The sequence below is a fragment of the Argiope bruennichi genome, chromosome 1 (assembly GCF_947563725.1).
Source record: "Argiope bruennichi chromosome 1, qqArgBrue1.1, whole genome shotgun sequence".
In the NCBI taxonomy this organism is placed as follows: domain Eukaryota; kingdom Metazoa; phylum Arthropoda; class Arachnida; order Araneae; family Araneidae; genus Argiope; species Argiope bruennichi.
This window is the reverse complement of record NC_079151.1, coordinates 3,508,450-3,526,501: the sequence shown is the minus strand read 5'-3', so window position 1 is coordinate 3,526,501 and position 18,052 is coordinate 3,508,450. Positions and strand designations below refer to the sequence as shown.

The window sequence follows — 18,052 nt, the reverse complement described above, 5'->3', positions numbered from 1 at the left end:
TTAAATAAATGGAAGCAGAGTAATAAAAAAGAAGAAAAAAAAAACGATTAAAATTCAATTTATAAGAATTTATCGTCCAATTAATAATAGAAAAAATATTGTCAATGAACGAATAAAATAATGCAAATGATAATTTGCCCTGAACAAAAGGGAGGAAAATATGGATATCATGCTGTATAGTTTTCTTTAAATTGTTAATCAGTGAATACCTTTCAAAATTGAATTAGGTTTATAACAATATTAAAATTTTTACATGCGGATTATCATCATTAGGCTTTATATGATATTTAAAAGTAAAAACCTTTATTATAAATTGATCAGTGATCCAGTTTAAATTTGTGCATATCATAAATGATCAACTGGCGCATTTCTATATTCTGCGGCATGATTCAGATCACATTGTTTACAGATTTTCAACCCTCCTTTGTATGTTTTTTTTGTGAAATAAATCAGGATAATTCCTGCTCTAGATTAAAGGAAATCTTCAATGTCCCTCTCTTCTAAATTCCTCCACTCATTATCGTATTTATTAGGAAAAACGAAAAGAAAAGAAAAAGAAATCAGATGTGTTATAAAAAATATTCAAGAAATAGAAAGTTTCTTCCAACCACAACAAGCAGCGAAATGACAAATTCAAACCTCCTATAATGATTGTGACATTTAATTTCTTTGACAGCTACGTTCCTTATTACACAATAGTTGTGAAAAAAGTCAATAAATTTACAGTACACCTGTTTTCAGTACATTTTTTGTTCACTAGATGTTATGATGGAAATTTCTATCATCATGCAAAGAGGGGTTAAGTAATGGTATGCTTACGTATTGTGGTTAATAAACAAGTCTATGGTAGGCGAATAAAATAAAAGAATTGTATGTTTATATATACATTTTTTTCAAATGAAGATTACAGCATAGTAACTTCTAGAAACTGAATGCAAACGGAATCTAAGAAAGAAAAAAAAATCTGGTACTTACCGTTCGACATTAAAGTAATAGAAGATAGCGATGTGCAGGTACAGGAATACAAAAAAAGCAAGAATTAAGTTGTATAAAGAGCGTACGTTAGGACTTCTCCAAAGATTTCTGAATAGAAACGGAAAATCAATAATAATAATAATAAAAACTTTTTTTAAATGCTTAATATTTTTAATTTTTGACATTTAAGCATAAAATCAGTTAGAGATTCTTAAGAATTTCTTGATACATTTTATTCGAAATCAAAATTATTTAAAATTGCATACTTTGAAAAAACCATGTTTAAATTTCAGGTGGTATCAACATGCTTGCAATTTTATTTCTTCGTATGCGCAAGTGCATATATAGACATTTTTATTAAAAATTAAACGACACTAAGATTCTCTAAAAATTTGCCATTTTAGATATCGCCGAATTCAAAATAAATCTAATAAAACTATTCATTGAAGCTACTTTTATTAATATGCTTAAACTCAGAATAACTTTAATTTTAATTTTTCTACTCTTTCAATTAATCTTTAATTTATAATTAAAATTATCGTGTAATACGGTAATTATTTTTCTGAAATTATTTACAACGCAAAATTAAATTTATCAAGCCACATACTCCGAATTTTAACACACATTTAAATTCTAGTCAAATTTAGTTAAATTGATTGATAAAATAATAAATTAAGTTTTGAAATATTAGAATATTGCTTTTTTATCGAAAGTACGCAGGTATAAAAATTTTCTAATTTCCAGCATATCAAATGCATGTTAAAATGGAATAACAATCGTCAGTCCTTCTGAACATGAAATAAATCAAATTTAAATTGAATAAAAATTCGTTTTTGAAACTATTTCTGCAGACATTTTCGTATTTGTACAATAGCATATGTTTTATCGTGTACTATAAATGAGAATTAAGAAAATAATATAAACACAACGAAACTGCATGCATCCATAAAATATATATTATGATTTTGCAGGAATTTCGTAAAAGAAAAAAGTCCCTGTTTTGAAACGTGACTCAGTCTTCTTTACTCTGTTATGAAGTTAGGATAACTGAGCGATATTCACAATTTTTTTAAAATCTCTATTGACACTCACGTTAAATAAAAAACATCGCAAATATTTTCAATTATCGCAGTTAATTAGCTTCGAAATGACCTCGAATTCAGTAAAAAATGGGAAAAAAATTGCAAAGGAATACAGAATACAATTTAAAGATAAAATAAAACTTATTATTCTGGAGCATATCGTAACATACAAGAATAGAAAAACTGTCCACAACTTGTAGGGCATTTCAAAATTCTTCTATGTATTCGAAGAATATTTGAGAATAATTATTCAGAAATGTAAAGAAAGATCTATTATTCTTTAGAAACATAAATTAGTAATAAACAACATTTAAAATGAAACATTGAATCAAGCCACCATCAAAAAGATTTGAACCATGGTTAATCACATCGAGTTCAATATTCAACTAAGACAAGATGGCTGGTGACTTATAAACAAATCTAGGAATCGTGAGCTTTCATTTGAAATTATATATATTAAGTGGTTGTAGTCAAGGAACTATTCTTTGGTTTTCCTCGTAATTTTAAATATTTTGAAACAATAGTATTTATTAAACTTAAAAGTTATCAGAATTAATGATACTTTAGCAAAAATATTTAATGGCATGGCATCTAAAATAAAACATCATTTTCATGGTTATCTGAATGGAGAAAAATATATTTAAATTAAAGTAATAATCTTATGACTTACGTTAAAGTTGAATTTCTTAAAACAAATTCTTTTCTTCGTAATTCCCTCAGAGCTTCAGAATATCTGAAAAATATTTTAGATGAATAAATGTGGATGGAAAACTACAGGCTGAATATGGCGTCGTTCCCTGGTTATGAAAATTCATTCAGCAAAAAAATATATTTAAACAAACAACTATTTTTTGTAAATTATTAATAATTTTATAGGCTGATTGTCAGTTAATTGCAACATAATTTTTATTGCTAGTGTAAAAGTGAAACTCTGCCACATATCTTTCGTTACGCAATAAATTTCTTAGCGCTATATACTTTTATCTATGGAACTACCTATGGATTCTCTAATTCTCACACTCGACTTGCATTTTTACCCCTTCCGACGCCATGAAAGGATGATTTATAAGAACAAATCCAATTTAAGTGATTATTGTCGTCACTTATTCCACCGAGAATCTCAATCTCAAATTCTTGTCTCAGGAACAATGTTTGAAAAGTCTGAAAAGTTTGTTCTGTATAGGCATACAATTCAGGTCTCCTTGAAACGTTTCTGTCCTAGATGCCTGACATGTTTCCCTTGGTGCAATACGAATTCATTTTGCAGAAATGCGCTAAAAAATAATAAACGAGATACAGAAATGTATTACTTCTTTTAACCTGCCACTTGTTGGAAAGTCATCAACAGAACCAGATTTTTAAACTTATTTAATCAATTTTTGATATTAGCTGTTTAAAATAGAGTTCACGACTCATTCCAGTTCTATAGAAATGGCTAATTTCTTTCATGAAACCATATCGTGCTTTATGTCTCACTAATGAAATTTCTTGAAGAATTAATTTTCGATTTAATGCTTTTTGCTCGGCATTTCTATGAAGAGACATTGCCTACAGATGGCGCTACTAATTTATCGTTTTGTTTCCTAATTAAGACCTTCATATAGCGGTACTAGTTCACTGCTTGGTTTCTTACTTTTAATTAATTAATTTCGCCTCTCAGAGAATCACTTATCGTTGGAATTTTAGAACTTTTTATGTTTTTAAATCACATTTGTGTAATACAACTTATATTTATTCTTTTAACCTTTTGTATACTTTATATCCGCATTTTTACGACTTTAACTGCATGTTATGACCTGTAAATGCCTCTAAAAGAAAATGTAAATATGTGGTAAATATTAAAATATATTTTAAAATCAAGCTACATTATATTCATTGGATTTTACCAAACATGCAACAGCTTTAAAAATATTGCAGTATTCTGTTTGTATGACGGATTTGAATGTTTGAGGTACTTAGTTGGTTTTGAAATGATACCGATTCCCTTTACAGTATTATAATCCTCGTCAAATAAGGCAAAAGAGAACAATAGTGTATTTCACATATAGTATATTAATAAGAGATATAATTACTGTTTTGAGACATAGGAAAAAACCTTATCTGTGATTGAAAGATTTGATGCTGTAGAATTAATATGTATTGAATTTTTAAATAATTTTGTTGTCATCCTGTAACTCATTTATTTTGCCAAAAATATGCTAATTGAAATCATGTATTGTTTTTACTAAAAAATTTAATGCAGAAAATGTTAAGAAAAATTGACTTTTAATACTATTTACATTATGAATCTGACAGCAAGGCATTTAATTATATATTAAATGTCTATTAAAGTTTTAAAATTTAAGTTTGATCAGATTTTAAAGATTTACCTTAAGCTGAAATTAATCAGAGATAAAATATTTCATGAAAAGATAGAAATAGAATACAATTATAGACATTCATAGTTGTTAGTTGTCGTTATCAATAATTTCTTTAAAGTTTTGCCAGAAAATATCTCTACATTTCTTGCATCCTTAAACTAAAAATAATAGTAAATATTCCTTAAAATTCACTAAATTGCATCAATTAGGTGCATCATTATAAATATACCCACATTAAATCTATCGAGTCAGAAAATTACAGCGTGAAGTTTGGCTTGCAATGATAAGGACTGTTATTGCTTTCGCCTGACCCTTGATAGAGTGGAGTTCGCTGAAGACACGGAACTATAATACTAAAACGTTTTTGAGACACTTTGTATACTAAAAAGATATTGAGAGGAAAAGCACGAAGGACATAAAAATTCACAAGGAAAAGCGATATAAATAGAAATAAAAATGCAAACAAAATATGATAAATGTAAAATTTATTTATTAATGGGAGATTTCTAGATTAACATTGTCTATTTCGTTCTTTGCATTTTAGAGGCATTTTTCTTCACTATTAATGAACTATAAAAATCCGGCATATTACAAGATATTAAATCAAAAAGAAAGTATCTAAACGCTCCATTGATATTATAAGTCACTAAAACATACATAATATTACATTATAACGAAATAATGTAGCAAAAAATGCTCCAATTTCTAATTACATTTTAAAATACATCTCCGCTTTTTTAAGAATTAACTTATTTCTTACATGTGTTTTGAAAATTTTTTCAAAATTCAGATGTATAAAAAGTTTTGATTTTCTTGGAGACAAAATTGTGTTGAATAAATATAAAAATAATTTTCTGTTTTAAGAGCCATAAAAAAAAAACTAAAAATAATAAAAATGCTTACTTGGGTAACGATGGCTTATTTATAAAATCGTTTTGAGGTTTTTTATGTTTTAATTCAAGTTCCACGATTATTCTATTATGGCCTTTCTGGAGCTTGGCGTCGACATCATCCAAAATATCACTACTCGGATCCTAATAAAGCAATGTATATATTAAGAATATTCAAATGAAAAAAAAAATCAATTTTTCATTCAATAAATGAAATTGACAGAATATCTCTCTCTATCTATCTCCTCGTCATCTGACCGCGGTTCAAAATGACGAGGTCCGACCCAAAGTAACCCTAGTGTTGCTTTACAACGGGACGTTAATATAACTAAACTAAGATCCGAACTAGAAGAGACAGCATTCCTTCAATGCATTATAATGGAACAGGAGACAGTGGAAGCGAACAGTAATGGCACCCATTTATTGACATTCAGTAGATGAGAATTAAAAAAATAAAGGCAAACAACAAATCTGGATTTATCTCTTTTATACCAATGAGAAGCCAACCACGTAAATACTCTCCAGTTTGACTCGATGCCATTCGCATTCATGGAGCAAATGCAAGTAAAAAGAAGTTGCAAAAGAATTTTAAAAAGTTTTAGAATCACTAATGTATGCATATTCTGCAAATAAGACCGCTGGCCGGAATTAATTAGTTTTTTCAAAAGAATATGAAACATCTCGGTACATTGAAAGTTTCGAACCATAAAAAGAGCATAGAAACAAAGATTTCAGAAAAACATCAGGAATAATTCAGTGTATTTTTTATTAATATAAAAAGGCCTTGAGAAACTAGCGCATTGTTGAAATATTTAATGATATTTAAAAGGAATTTATAGTGCAGGATATTATTTTACATATTTATTGATCATTATAAGGGAATATTATGTAAACAAAATTGAACTTATGCTACTTGCATGCCATCCAGTTTGTTGAAAGCGATATTTCAGTAGCGGGTGCTGTCGACAAGAAGCAAGCCATAAACAAACTAAACTTTCATATCATTAATAAATATAGAGACAGAAACCGCACAACGGATTTATCTGCCTTTGTGGGAAAATAAGCGTGTTCACCGACTGATACTTATTTAAATGGAGAAAGTTTATAATCAGTTTGAACCAGACTTCAAAAATTTAGAGAGTCGTACTTACATTTGGACTACCAGAAAAATTCAATGTTAATTACTTACACAACTTCTGTTTTAATTATAATTGATATCCTATGGCAAAGTTATTTTCCTGTGAAGTTTAATTCCTTTCACAACTACGATAAATGCTTTCAAATCAATAAGCCTAAATATAATTCATCATATAGCAATGCAATGGATACACAATTTTTAATCGCATTATTACGGTAAACCGACAGCTAGCGAGTTCATAGAATAAAGTAGATTTGTGAAAATTCTATCAGATCAAGTTGTTTGCTCATAGTGAATAAAATTATTTTAAATAGAAACAATCACCGAGTCCTTTCGGTTTCGAGCTACCACATACAGCACATAATTATTCTTCGGTGATAAGTACACAATAAAAAATATATTTAAAATTTTAAAAAATGAAATAAATATTTACGGAAGTTAAAATGATTTTCCCCAAAACGACAGAAGCAAATTATAGTACAAAAACCTTAGCGCAAGGCTTTCAAAAAATTAGCTAGAATTTTTATTTAATTCTTTCTCCAATTTTAATAATTTAAGAAACATTTAGCATATTTAATTATACTTTTATATATATTTAAATATGTTTATTTCCTCAACTGTAGAAATAAGATGCATTTCTTTCCTGTTCGCGTGCATTATAGTTGCTACAATTAATAAAAAAAAAAAAATATACAAAAGATGAATTGAACTTCGAACACTATCGAGCTACCACTATTCGAACTAGAAGAAGGAACCTTTAAATAGAAATTAATAAATAATATTCTTTCATTCCAAACATGAACTGTATTTTTTATAGAGAATACAATGCGATCTTTTAAAATATACAGCTTAATTTTTAACACAATCTATTTTTAAAAATCTTGAAAAATTGATTACTTTTAAAATTTGATATTGTATTTTCATCAATATTTGTGAGATAAAACTATAAAGGAGAGAAAATAAAAGATTTCCAAGCAGATTTTATGAATTTATTCATCGGCATTTATTTTATTAAACTGCGATTGAGATTCGAAGAAATATCTCCAACATTCAGATATTATAGATAAAAAAAAATGCCCATTAAAATAGAATTCAAAATTTTGTTACACATTTTACAAACTAAATTTATTCAAAACACTTCAAAATAAGAGTGATATTTTCTATTTTACTTAACGTTAGATTGAATATTAAAGATATAGATATGTATTAATGATATAGATATGAAATGTGTATCTTCAATAGAATAAAAACTTTTCTTCTAAATATTTATGCCATAATACTTAATTTAAGCACTAGCCATAGCTCAGAAGGTAATAAAACCTATGCAAGAAATGCATTCCCCAGTTCGTTCCAACTTTTAATCCAATTTTATTGAAGATTGTGGAAACATTTGACCTGTAATAACACTTGAATACAGCATCGCATTCCTTACCACACTGTAACAATAAAAGTGCGAATTTATTATAATTCTTAAATGAAATTTGACAAATTAACCCTTTGCATTTGGAAAAGTAACTACATGCATAAATATATATCTAATGTTTACCTTTGCGAAAAATAAACACAATTGTTTTGATAGAATATCCACGAAAAATTAATTCTACATCATTTTACTACTCTTGAATATTCAAGCAATCAAAAGTGAAAAATATCTATAGCAGGTAAAAGTTTCCGTACGGAAGACAAAAATAAAAATAAATTAGCATTATTTCTAAACTTTGTTTTTTATCTTTGTAAATTACTTATATATGGTAAATATTAAGATGGAGTTTCATAATAAATTTATATTTTTACAAAACGCAGCAAGTTTTTCTGTGTGCAAGTTTTAAGATAACTGATGAAGTAACATGGAAAAAAAGTTTCCGCACGCAATATAATAATTCTTCCTGACGTATTCTATAACTGGCTAGCAGTAAATATTCGAAATTTGATGGTTTCTCAGAGTGAAGAATACGACATAGCAACAGTTGTTTAATTCCAATTTGTAGAAGATCGTCTTAAAATGGAAGTTCAGAAATCCATTTGAGAGTTAGTGATTCGGTTGTTAAAAAGATAGGTTATTTATGAAAAAATTAGTGAAATCATTAACAAACCAAAATCTATTATATTATTAAGTATATTATTAAAAAAATACCGTGAGCTGTAAACATTTAAAGATAGAGATCGATCTGGAAAGACTTGTGTAGTTAAATTGCTTGCATAATAGAAATATGTGCAAGGGGCAATATAATCCCACCGATTAATGCAATTGATTTAATTATTGATTACAATATCAAAGTCGCACCTCAAATGGTGAGAAATGTCATTAAAAAAGGATTGTAATGGGCATGCGGCCAGTAAGAAGCCTGTTATAAGTCCCTGCAACAGAAAAGTGTCTCGAATTTACAAAGAAGCATATAAGTAAGCCTCTTATTTTTGGGAACCTGTAATTTTAAAAATGAATCAAAATTCCATATCCGTAGGTCAGATGGTCGAGTTATGGTCCGGAGGAATCAAAGCAATATATGTTAATTAGGAATTTATGTGGAACTGTTAAGCATGGTGATGGCGGGAACATGGTATGGGGGTGTATGAGTGCTGCTGGTGTCAGACATTTGTTTTCTAGTGATAAATATGGATAGATACATATTTCTTGACATTTTAAAACAAAATGTTTTCACCGTTGCAGAAAATTGTCCTTTGGAACTAACTTTACAGCAGGACAACGATCCTGAGCACACCTCTAAGATATGTCAACAGTAATGTCTCGCATAATATTAAACAACAGCTTCATAGCTCTCCCTAGTCTCAAGATTTAAGGCCTATAGAACATTTATGGGAAAAAATCAGTCATGAACTAAAAGAATATGACACAAAGAACAAGGTTGAACTCAAAGCCATTCAAGACATTTGGAACAGTATTTCTCCAGACACAACAACAACAACAAAAAACTTGTGGAGGTGAAGTCACAACGTTTGAGAGAATGATAAAGCTCAAAGGAAGGCCTACCGATTATTAAATGCAAGTTGGTCAGCACGAAAAAGACCTTAAATGTACTATGCAAATACCGTACGGAAACTTTTTTTGTTCCTTATTAGTGGCATTTTCTGATTCTTTCAATTTACGTATTTAATTTTCTCCGTAGTTTTTCCTTTATAAAATTCATAAATGATAAATAAAATTGTGTTAAACCAATTTTCAAATTTTCATTTTCATAACAAAATACTTAGTGTCAAAAATTAAACTTTCATTAATAGTCATAACTGCGTAAGGAAACATTTTTAATCTCTGTATATATGAAACGTCAAAATGATGCAACGGTTTGATTTGTGCCAGAGAAGAGCCATCATAGTGCAAAGGTTCAAAAAGCCTTAATCTATAAAAAATTAAATACAAATTATTTCACGTTTAATCTTTTGCCTCACAAGTATAACTATATTTGTTAATCACTCTGATACATAGGAAAATTTAAGTCTAGTTTACATACATTTCAAATAGAAAAAAGACGAACGTAGTTTGTCATCCCATGTTAAACATTCCAGTTTTAAGCGACAGGTGGAATACACATAAAAACGAATTTTGCCCAAAAATATCTTTTTAAAAATATTTTCTCGTATTCATAATTACAAAAATACAGAACACTAGACACTTAAAAATATGCTTTCACGAAAAGTGATTTTGCAAATAGTGAAAAGTGATTTTACAAAAAATATTGCTTAGTCCTAGCATCAAACATATTCTCAAAAAGAAATAAAAAAGATACTGAATTCAAATAATTTTAGATTTCAGTTTCATATAGCCCTACAATAATTACAAGACTGAAAATAGTGTTTCACCGCTGGATTTTGAATCAGAAATAGTCATATTACTTTTAACCCTCTGACTGCGTAATTTTTTTAAAATTACTATTTATTACTATTGCAAATAAGTTTAAATAATTTAAGTTTTAAATAAAGGGAATTGATACTTTATCTTTAAGATTACAGACCATGTAACATAAACACTCTAAACTTCCAAAAGCACGGGACGCAATTGAAAATGGCCTGACTGTCAATCCTCTGGAATCACGGGATAAGCAACTGGAGGGTTAAAATCAGATTTTGAAACATGGCATTTAATTATTGGTAGTTATAGGCAAGGTAAAAAGGTTTTGTAAAAAAAATAATAATAAAAGGAAACAACTTTTAAAGTTAGCAATTAAGATTACAAAAATAGATATTTTTTCTTTCGATAAAAGGCCGTTTTTGGGTGAACTATGGTGTAAAATTAAAACATTTACACAAAGATACAAAACTGCAGTAGCCAAAAACAAAGAAGAATGGGACTGTTCCTTTCTTATCCACGTGCTCTGTAATCTAATAATATATTAATCTCCCTTTATAAAATTACTGACCTTCGGTAACACCGCGATTCGCACGAGCATCTAGATTCTTATTTTCAGCAACTAGATTTTCTGCTTCATAGTACAGTAAAGAAAAACATCGGACATCTTTTTTTCTAACCGATTAAAATCCAGATTCTACCAAAGACAATTTTAGTCACAAGATCACATACCAAATTTCATTTAATTATAAACCTCTGCTATTGGGAGTCGTCCCATTTACCTGCATGTGAATGTACTGATTGATTGACGGTCAAAGCTTTGACAGATTTTGTTCAAATTTTGATACTAATTTATGCTTCAGATACAAATTCTGCATATTAAAATTTATCTATCGCTTTGTGTTTAGTTATTTTGTTCACCTGCATTAGGACAGTATAGATACATTAACGTCCAGTTTTAAAGCAATACCAGGACTATTTTGGAACTGACCTCGCCATTTTGAACCTCGGTCAGAAGACGACACCTGAGATGAAGACAGAAATTACGACGACACCTACCCTCTCCAAACTTCCCCACCACTCCCGTGGGAGAACGTTTGGTTCTGACGGATTTAACGTGCGCCAGACCCACTTACACGATGGTTCTTCGGTGGAATCGGCCTGAAACCTTCCGGTTCCGAAGCCGTGACATTACCACCTTTGCATTCAGACAGACAACCAGCCAGAATTTCTGCGTCGATGTAGAGCAAAGTTCGGTAGAATTTTTTAAAAATTCGTATTAAGATCACACATAAAATTTAAACCATTAAAAACGCTTTTGTGTTATCGTGTTCGGTGACCGGCAGCAGAGAGACGCCAGATAGACGTCATTCCAACGTTGGAGGGAGGGGTGAGGGGAAGGAAATCTCATGTTCGATTTTCTTTGCATATATCATATACGAGAACGTAAAAATGGAACAGCTGTATACTGGAGTATTTACTATCGCTTCTTTACAAAAACTAGGATTATTTTTAAATTAATAAGTTGTTTAATTAAGTGGATTAACATAAAAAGTATTTCGAAATTTTCTATTATGCTCAACAATTTATTTCGTACAATCGAGCAACATGAAATAAGAAAATAAGAATAAGAAAAAAATATGATATTATAATTCTTCACGTTTTGCTACTATTGCTCGCTTCTAATTGGGCAAACAAGCAAGCTTATTTTGTATTAATTTCATGATTGAAAATTAGTTAGAAATCTACAAATTTGGTTTAAAGATCTCACACCGCATTTAAGTACATTATAAATGGAATAAGAATTTTAATCGACTTGTATCTTTTCTATACTTACGTTTTGACAATTTTTGCTAAGATCCATATTTTGATTTACAAATATACTTTCAACTACGTAGCTTTCAACTTATAAAAGCAACTTTAAAACCTTTTGATTCTTATTATTTAATTCAAATTTCTTAATTTTAGAAGTCATTGCATTATTGAACGCAAAAGTAAATACTCTATTGAATTGTTAAAAATTCGAACATTAAAATTTATTACTTCATATTTCGACCAACCCGATTCCGAAAGAGGAATTTATAGAATTAAATATGTCAGTCTGATTCAAAAATGGAAACTAGCATATGGCTTTCACAGACATTACAGATCACTTAAATTTCGATCAAATCGGTCAAAATTAAATGCAATTGTGAAAGTGCAATTATCCTGTAAGTGCAATTATCCTGCAAGTATCCTGTAAGGATTTACAGGACAAAATTCTTAGCACCGAATTTAGGAAATATAAGACATTGTATTAGAGAGAGAGAAAGAAAATTTATTGAAGTAAAAGTAGTCATTTTACTTGAAAATTTTTTTAATTTTCAATATACAGTCAAAAGGTAAATGGTAATTTGTAATACTTTAATGACTTGTATGACATATGATTGCAATGGTAAATTCATTAAACGCTTTACTTTAAATTACTTACACGCTTACTGAAGAATTTAGTTTTTCGATGGGCGAACCCCACGTGTCAGGTATGTTTACTACAGCCGCAATCTTTAGATGTTTTATTACCAGTTTTTTTTATAGTTTCTTATAATTACATATTTAGCTTTAGACGAAATTCCTATCAAAGAAAAATCAGTCCCAGAAATAAAAGAAAAGTCCTAGATGGCCATAGCATCACCCGTCAAAATATTTATCAAAATTTTCAAGTCACCGAAAATATCTATACAAATAATTTATCAGAATAAACCAGGAGAATGCGTAAGATGGAATTAAGATATCTGAACTACAGGAAATAAAAGACGAAATCGTACTGTCTGACGCCCCAAGAAGAAACACCTGTATAAATTATTAAAAGCTTTCGTTCAAACCATTATAAGGATGAAAAAAGAATGAAGAGACTACAATTCTTTAAAATACCTGGAATTTATGGGCTTAGCTATTACAGAACAGAAATGCTATTATTTAATTTTTATTTCTTTGAGAAATTAAAGAAACATGTATGATTATTTCAATATCTGCAATTTCACAACTTCTGTAACAAAGGTACAAATCGAAACCTACAGAACTTCAATTATAACTGCAATGTGTTTTAAAAGTGCCAGTTTTTACCATAATAATTGGCATTGCAAATGCAATTCCCGCTGCATCAAATTCAATAGCAGGCATTCCACCATTCATTGACAAATTCAAGAAAAACAACAGAAAAGCATTTGTAAAAAGAAAAGCCAGTTAGTTTCGTGGTGGGTATAAACGCACTTATCATTCCCCTAGAAAATACACTTCCTCCTTGATAAACAAGAAAATTTGAGAGAATTTTGCTATTTTCCATATCAAAATATCACAAAACAAAAGACCAAGGTTGGAAATCAAACAGAAAGCTAAAAACTCGTAACCAGACGAAAAGAGTTTACTGGATATCAAATATAATAAAAAAATATTTGGAAGTATTTAAAAAAATGCAATCATAATGAAAAACAAATAAAGAAAAACTGATCGATACTCTGATTACGTAATTTTTTAAAATCAATATTTAGATGCGTTGTTCGCAAATAAGTTAAAAAATTTTTCAAACAAAGTGACTTGATACTATATATTACGCGATAATAATATGACATAATAAAAATCGAATCGTAAAAAGACACACTAAACGGGATGCAACAACAACAATGGACTGATTGCTAACCCGCGGAAATATCGGGATAAGCAGCTGGAGGGTTAATTCACTAATGGAATAGTTCTTATAACTTTATACCTATCGTTAACTACTAGACCTGCTACGACTGGCCTCTCGGAAGCAATAGGAAATCCCCGAAAACTTACAATTTCAGAAAAATTATTTTCGTCTCCCTCTTCTATTCCTGAAGATGAAGCTCTCTTACCCCTCCTGCTTCATCAGAGCCTGTAATTCAGTTAACGATCCAGTTCATTTCTCCCACCACAAGTATAGCAAAAGCCCATGCCATCTGGAAGTGCAAAGCTTCCCACAATCAGCCCTCACAAGAGATACTTTTTCCGCAAGTAGATACTCTTTAAACGTCATCTAAGTGTAAAAAGATGAGCTGAAATTAACGTAAATTATCTACCCGCAGTTACCATTGCACTCTTACAAAACGTAGGTTCAGAACTGCTTCTTAATGAGTCTTCGTAATTGCTCTCCTGCAAATCAGTGTTTTCAGAAATCTGTATATATTTTGATATTTATGCACAATGTAATCTTGAAATCAAGCAATTTACTTCTGATTTTTCCTACACATTACAGGGCATTGAATTATTCCCCAATATATATTAATATAACTATGAAAATGTGTTAAATCAGATCATTGTTACGTAAGCATATTGCTCCGCCTCTCACTTATAACGCCCTCAAGCGGTATATGTGAAAAACAATCAGATTTCTAAATTGATAGATGTAGCAGCAACGCCGAAAGGCAAAGCTCAAAGGAACTCCCGAAAGAGGAGAAACAAAATCTTTAAAATTCTAAAAAGGTCCGTCATTGTTGAACCTCTCCATTCTGGCCCTAGCGAGACGGATTAGCGAAAATATGGATAAAAATAAAGCTGAAACAGCCAAAGAGTTAAATAGCATCCGTGGAAGAATAAAAACCTAATTAACAAGTATTAAGAGGTTTGTTAAAAGTAGTTCAACGGTTGAAGAAGAAAAATTTATATTCAGCTGCCATCAGCTGGCAGTAATAAATGAATTAGAAATTTTATTCAAGGATTATTTAGAAATCAACGAAGAAGAAACACTAATCCAGAAGTGCGATCAAGAATTGTTGGATATCAAAGAAGAAAGAAACGAAATAGTGGTAAATTTGAAATGCTTATTCTCTAATTATAAAGTTAAGGAAAATGTAATGCATAATAAAAATGATCAAAATTCAAATTTGAAAGCTTATATCGATCATATTGAATTAAAATCGGAACTTCCGGAAATTCCCTTACCACTATTTTACGGGAAAAAAAGAAATGGAAGAATTCAATAATTTCAAAAATCAATTCATGTGTCTAATAAACGATAATACCGAATTAACGAATGATTAAAAGTTATTTTATTTAAAAGATGCCCTCCGAGGTGAAGCTAAATTTATAGAAACAAGTGACGATGCATTTGAGTCACTATTTGCTGGTCTCAAAGAACGCTTTGAAAATAAGCGAGCAATTGTAGCATATTTTGAATGTGAATATCAACAACTAGAAAAATTAAATTTTGAGTCTGCAAAAGGCTTACAAAATATCAGATACAATAAACAAAAGTCAGAGCTTTAAAAAGTTTGAATATAGAATGCAATAACTTAAATGCTCTATTAGTAAATATAACATTAGAAAGACTTGACAAGAAATGTCCATACAATCAAAACAAATACCTTCATTGAAGGAGCTCTTGCAATTTTTAGAATCAAGAGCGAAAGTGCTCGATCAATTAGGGTAAACCCCTACAAATAACAATTTCCACAAAGAATTTCAAGGTGCAATATAAATAAGCTAAAAAACTTTCTCCGTAATTTGAATAAACTAAGTAATGTAAAACCATGTATTTTATGCAAAATTCGATATCCTTTTCATAGATGCCCTGAATTTTTAAAATTGAGCGTTTCTAAAAAAATTGAACTTTTAGAAAAATATAACATTTGTAAGAACTGTTTGAAATTGCATAAGCCACCCTGCAAATCCACATTCATCTGCCGAAGCTGTCGAAAATCGGGCCATAATTCTTTGATCCATTTCGATACCAAACCCAGAAGTACGCTCCTTCCAGGCGGCGAGGAGCAACTTAATGTAAGCAATGAAACATCTGGCTCGTCAAGGTCGCCACAAAAAACAAACAAATTTACCACAATCATCCCTCATAACAGGTGGTTTTAATTAGAAATATCACTGAGCATTTCATGCATTAACCCGCTGTAATGTCATGGCATGCAAGAGCGCCACCTATAACAAATATGATCTTGTACATTCAAATGCTGTAATCCGTTGGGAGCAGTTGCACAAAATAAAGCCTTAATAACTATAACATCATCCGTATTTTCTACTACTATACATCCGATAACACACTTAAAAACTATAGTGCCGTTAAAGATGTTATCAACCCCCCCCCTCACCTCCCCCAATAAGAATTATAAACCTTTGCAAGACCTTCAACATTACGAGAACTCAAGACTTCTATTTTTAGAATCCCATAAGCGTTTTGCACTTAACAGCGCACAGAAAAAAAAATCGGTTATGCCATTTTTCCATCTGATCAAAAAAGAAATTAACAATTTTAAGTAGCAAGATGACATAATCAAGTTCATTTATCTCAGTTTTGCATTTGGATTGTCGCGGTTACATGTATGCGATTATACAGACTGACAGATGGCCATCTGCTTGAAGAATTTGCTTCAGAATCAGATATTAATCTGCACTACAAGGTGAGTAATCTCTATCAAATTATAACTCTTTTCGTTTAGTTACTACGTTCATTTCTAATTGGACAAAAAAGCAAGGTTTCCCTTTATGAATTTCATTATTCAAAATGATAGAAACCTACAAATTAGGTTTAAATATTTCATACCGAATTTTAAGTACATTGTACAATTTTTGGTAAGATTCATATTTTTAATTAACAAATATTACTTTCAACTACGTAGTGTGCTGATAAAAGCAAGCCTGAAAGCTTTTGATATTCATTATTTGAATAAATTTTCTTAATTTTGAAGTCAATCCCTTATATTAAATGCAAAAGTAAATATACTATTGCATTGCTAGAAATTCAAACCTCAAAATTGATTGCTTTATATTTCAAAACAATCCAATTTCGAAATAGGCATTTATAGAATTAAATACGTCAATCTGTTTCAAAGATGAGAACCGACATTCACAGAAACTGGTGTTTCACAGGAATTGCACACCAACCAAAATTTCGATCCAATCGATCTAAATTAAATGCATTTTGAAGGTTTACTTATCTTCATTATAGGACAAAGGTCCATATTAAGGAAACATAAGAGACTGTATATGAAATAGATAAATGAAATTTACTAAAACAAGTCATTTGAATAGGAAATATATTTCCAATATAAAGTCAAAAGGTAAATGATAATTTGGAAAACTTTAATGTCTTGTGTGATTTCTTGTGATTGCACAGGTAATTTCATTTTCACGATTTATTGAATTTATTTTTCGATGGGCCTGCCCTAAGTGTCATGTTTACTATAGCCGCAATCTTCAGGGGATTTTTTTATTACTAGTTTTATTTTTTTTATTTATTTTTTTACAGTTTATATATTTAGCTTTAGATGAAATTCCTATCAAAGAAAACTCAGTCTCAGAAATAAACTTAATGTCTCAGACGACCATAACATCACGAACCAAAATATTTTTCGGAATCTTCAGGTCACCGAATATATTTATACAAATGATTCATCAGAATAAAACATGAAAACGCATAAGATAGTATTAAGATGACTGAAAAACAGGAAATAAAGAAAAGACGAATTCATACTGTCTGGCACCCCAGAAGAAACGTCGCTGACAATTACTAAATTCTTTCTTTCAAACCATTGTAAAGATGAAATGAGAATGAAGGGATTACAATTATTTAAAATACTAAGAACTTTTTCGACTTAGAAATTGACAAGAATGCTATTATACAATCCTTGGAAAATTAAAAGAAAATGTACGATTATCGCAATATCAAAACCTCAGTATCAAAAGCACTAATCGAAATCTACAGAATTCCAACTATAGTTAGAACGTGTTTTAACCGTGTCAGGGTTTACCATACCAATTAGTATTGCAAATGCAATTCGCGTTGTATAAAATTCAAGGCA

At 29.8% G+C, this 18,052-nt stretch overlaps 1 protein-coding gene across 1 annotated transcript in view; it reads right to left on the bottom strand.

Annotated features, from left to right (window-relative positions):
- LOC129962008 (sterol O-acyltransferase 2-like) overlaps positions 1-18,052 on the bottom strand; it is a 99,517-nt gene that overhangs the window by 7,681 nt on the left and 73,784 nt on the right. Inside the window, exons 3-5 of the mRNA XM_056075676.1 lie at positions 5,321-5,451; positions 2,728-2,790; positions 976-1,083 (exon numbers count right to left, since the gene is read on the bottom strand). Coding sequence (XP_055931651.1) covers positions 976-1,083; positions 2,728-2,790; positions 5,321-5,451 — 302 coding nt within the window. The remainder of the gene's footprint in view (positions 1-975; positions 1,084-2,727; positions 2,791-5,320; positions 5,452-18,052) is intronic.